Here is a 3,662-nt window from a genome sequence, read left to right as displayed (position 1 = left end):
AATTACATAAGTTGCCGCCCGACCTATGGCCCAAATCCCGCTTACACACTTTCCGTGGACCATAATAACCTTACACATACAACCTTTCTAATGTGTGCCTAGTACACACCTCCTTTGACCAGGTCTAAGCTTATGTAATACAAACTGGACCAAGCGCGTGGATAGTATTTCAAGACAATTTCTGTCTTTAATAAACGATCAAAAACACATTACAACGACCATTTTTAAAAGATTAAAAGGGCCTTAACCCATTTCTATCTATACTAGGACCCGATTTTCATCATCTTCTTCCTCCTTGAAAGCTCTAAATTGAAGAAAATTTTATCTTCTTGAAGCCAAAATTTATTCCTCTTCTTGAAGCTCGAAGCCAATATTACAATCGTCATCTATTTCTTCCTTCTCTTTTTTGACATAAGGGTTAAATTTCTAGGGCTCAATTTTAAGGTTTGGGAAAAAGCATAATCTGAGAAAATTTTGCTATTGTGGTGAAGTTGTGGTGATACAGTCATGGAGTGTTGATAATCCGGGTCGTCGATTTTACGGATGTCCATTTTATGAGGTAAATATCAATTGTACTTTTCTAATCGATTTTATATTCGGTAATAATTTTTTCTCTTCAATTTTTCAGAGGGACAGTCGATCGACATGTAATTTCTTTATGCGGTTTGACCCCCAAATCCAGAGCACTTGAAAATGGTAATTTTGGGGTTGCTGAAGAAGAAGAGGGCATTTGATGCATTGTTGAAGGAAAATAGAAACCAAAGAAATTGAAGGAGATTGTGTGTGCTGATTTTAATTGCAATTGTGTTGAAGTTGATTATGTTAGGTAGTTCTAAAGATTGTTATATAATGTAAGAAAATGAATAAAGTTTTTTGATAGATTTTGTATTCCTTTGTTAGAAATGAATGAAATCTGTTGGCAATTTTTAATGTTGTTTTGTTTGAGTTTGTTGTTGTGTGAGTTGAATGATTTTTTTGGCAATTGTTAATGTTGTTTCGTTTGACTTTGTTGTTGTGTGAGCTGATAGTGCAGTTAAAACACACCTCAAATTGTGACTGATAAAACACTGAAACACAGTCAAATAATGGCTGATATACAACTCAAATGCTGAAATTTTCCAGAAATAACAGCACAAATGCTTAACAACATACTAAAATAACAACATTCATACAACACTAAAGACACATCTACCTAGAAATTATCAAACAACACTAAAAATATATTTCATCATAGAGTAAAGGTGTTCATTACACTCACCTAATAGCAGCAGCCTGCCTTAACAAAAATATACACTGCCTAGTTTTACAGCATACCAAAATAACCGCAGGCTGCCTTAACAAAATAACAACACTAAGAACAAACCTAAATAGCAGTTCCAAATTAACCTAACAGCCGTTCCAAAATAAATTACAGTTCCAAAGGGAAATTACAGCAGTTCCAAAATAAATTAATAGTGACAATAATAGAATTTAGTGGTTGTTCTTGTATGGCTGGGATGATGAACTTGCTTGACTTAAATTGGATTGAGATGCGGTAGTTCTTGAACAAGTTGCAGCAGTTCTTTCAAGTTGTCTTCTAGTAATAGCTGGTCTACCATTCCATTTTACACCACTTCTTGGCTTACATGCACACTCCAGAATATCTGTCGAGGACCTCTTTTCACTACCATGAGAGACCACTCTTGGCTTACCTCCACCAGACTGCCAAAAATAGAAAATATTCAGTAAAGTTGTTAAAGCAAACAAGATATAAAATTAACTTTGAACTACTTACAGAAAAACTTGTGAAGCCACTGCTTGATTGAAATAGTCCAAACCAGAACTTCCCCTACCACTACCAGTTCCTCTTCCTCTACTAACAGTAGCAGGGGTAGAAGTAGTTGGAGTTGAAGCTCTGCCTACAGTTCCTGTTCCTCTAGCTCTTGCTCTGTCTCTTCCTCTTCCTCCACATCTTTGTATATATGAAGCATTTGCTGGAGTAGAATCTGCAGGCCTTGCTTTCTTAGGGCAGCTTCGCTTGTTGTGTCCATATCCACCACAGTTTGAACATATCATCTCCATACCCCTTCTTGAAAGCTTTCCAGAAGTAAGATGTTCAGTTTCTTCTCTTCTTCAATTCTTCTTTGTATGCCAGGAATCTTTTTAATTGGTAGGGGTTCAATTGGTGGATTGGTAGATTTGGCCACATCTGCATGTTTGGCGCAGGCTAGATGAATGTTGAATATGCCTTCAGATAGGTGGATTTGTGGTACTAGTGAGATATGTAGTTAATTGAGTCAAGGTTCTTGAAATTCATAGCAGTGATGGCATGAGCACAAGGGATACCCTTCAGCATCAATGACCTGCATGTACAAGTTTGAGCTTGCATATTCACACAATGCTTTAGCACAACTCTTAATGAGGTATCCTCAACCTCATAGCCATATTCACCATTCCACTTGATTGTACACCTCATAGATTGGGCCATGTTTTCCTGATACACCTTCATAGCAATTGGGGATATATCACATATCCATGTATCTGCAAACTCCCTCAACATTCCTATTCTCTCCATCATCTTTACTCTAATTTCCTCCAACATTGTGATAATTGTCTTGTGCCGAGCAGCAAGTATCCAAGCATTAAATGTCTCGCATATATTGTTGTCAATTATATCACATTTCTTGTCACAGTTGAAGTATGCTCTGCACCAGGTTTCCTTGTTATACCTCAAGAGGCTCTCACATATCCCATTCCCAAGAATATTCAAACTGTCCAGGTGAAAATTCAGTTCTGCCAGACATGATGCTCTAGCATACCTCCAAAAGTTATTTCTCCTCTTTAATCCTCTCCAATCTTTGGACCAGTTTGCTAATATATGTCTGGCACACCACCTATGTTCACTTTTAGGCAGCACTTCTGATACAGCTTTAAGCAATCCCTTAAACATAAAAAGAATTGAATTAGTTGCCAATAGAAATAGAAATTAGAAAAAATAAATATTGACAGAAAACAGAAACAGAAGAATATATTCACCTTTTGCATATCAGACATGATAGTAAGATCCCTTCCAAAGTAACTCTAAGTCATGAGTCACACACTTCATAAATCATGTCCAAGTGAAACTTTTCTCAACCTCTACAATAGCCTAAGCTATAGGAAACATCTGATTATTTCCATGCTTTGATACTGTTACAAGAAGTTGACCCTTACAAATGCCTTTCAGAAAACAACCATCAAGGCCAATTATCCTTTTCCAACCTTCAGACCATCCTTTTTTCATAGCATAGAAGCAAACATAAAATGAATTGAAGACAAGCTTGCTTTCACCTTGATCTTCTACCTTCACAACACAAGTTGTACCTGGATTTGTCTGTAATAGAATATCTCTATAATCATACAGTCTCTTGAACTCAGCATGCACATCACCTATTATCTCCTTCGGAATTTTTGCTCTAGCACTATGTACAGTAGACCTACCAACATACATGTCCAGTTCATCCTTAGAAAGTTTCTTTAGCTCCCAAACTTTCATATTTGGTTGACACACAATCTTATCCCTGTAATGCTTTGCTTGGTATCTGGTGTTGCAAAACTTGTTTTTATTTGTTTTGTAACATTTGTGGATAGGACAATACCTTTTTACCTTAAAATTGTTAGATCTGCCATCTTTGCTTGCAGCT

General features: G+C 36.6%; 1 protein-coding gene across 1 annotated transcript; it reads right to left on the bottom strand.

The window, feature by feature from the left end:
• Positions 1-2,251: 2,251 nt before the first annotated feature.
• Positions 2,252-3,033, bottom strand: LOC142163999 (uncharacterized). The gene is made up of 2 exons (XM_075221161.1): positions 3,016-3,033; positions 2,252-2,920 (listed from the first exon to the last, which is right to left on the bottom strand). Exons 1-2 carry the CDS (start codon positions 3,031-3,033, stop codon positions 2,252-2,254), a joined length of 687 nt encoding a protein of 228 aa, XP_075077262.1.
• Positions 3,034-3,662: the final 629 nt, after the last annotated feature.

Source organism: Nicotiana tabacum, chromosome 1 (assembly GCF_000715075.1).
Source record: "Nicotiana tabacum cultivar K326 chromosome 1, ASM71507v2, whole genome shotgun sequence".
Taxonomy (NCBI): domain Eukaryota; kingdom Viridiplantae; phylum Streptophyta; class Magnoliopsida; order Solanales; family Solanaceae; genus Nicotiana; species Nicotiana tabacum.
This window is presented reverse-complemented; position numbering and strand designations above follow the sequence as displayed.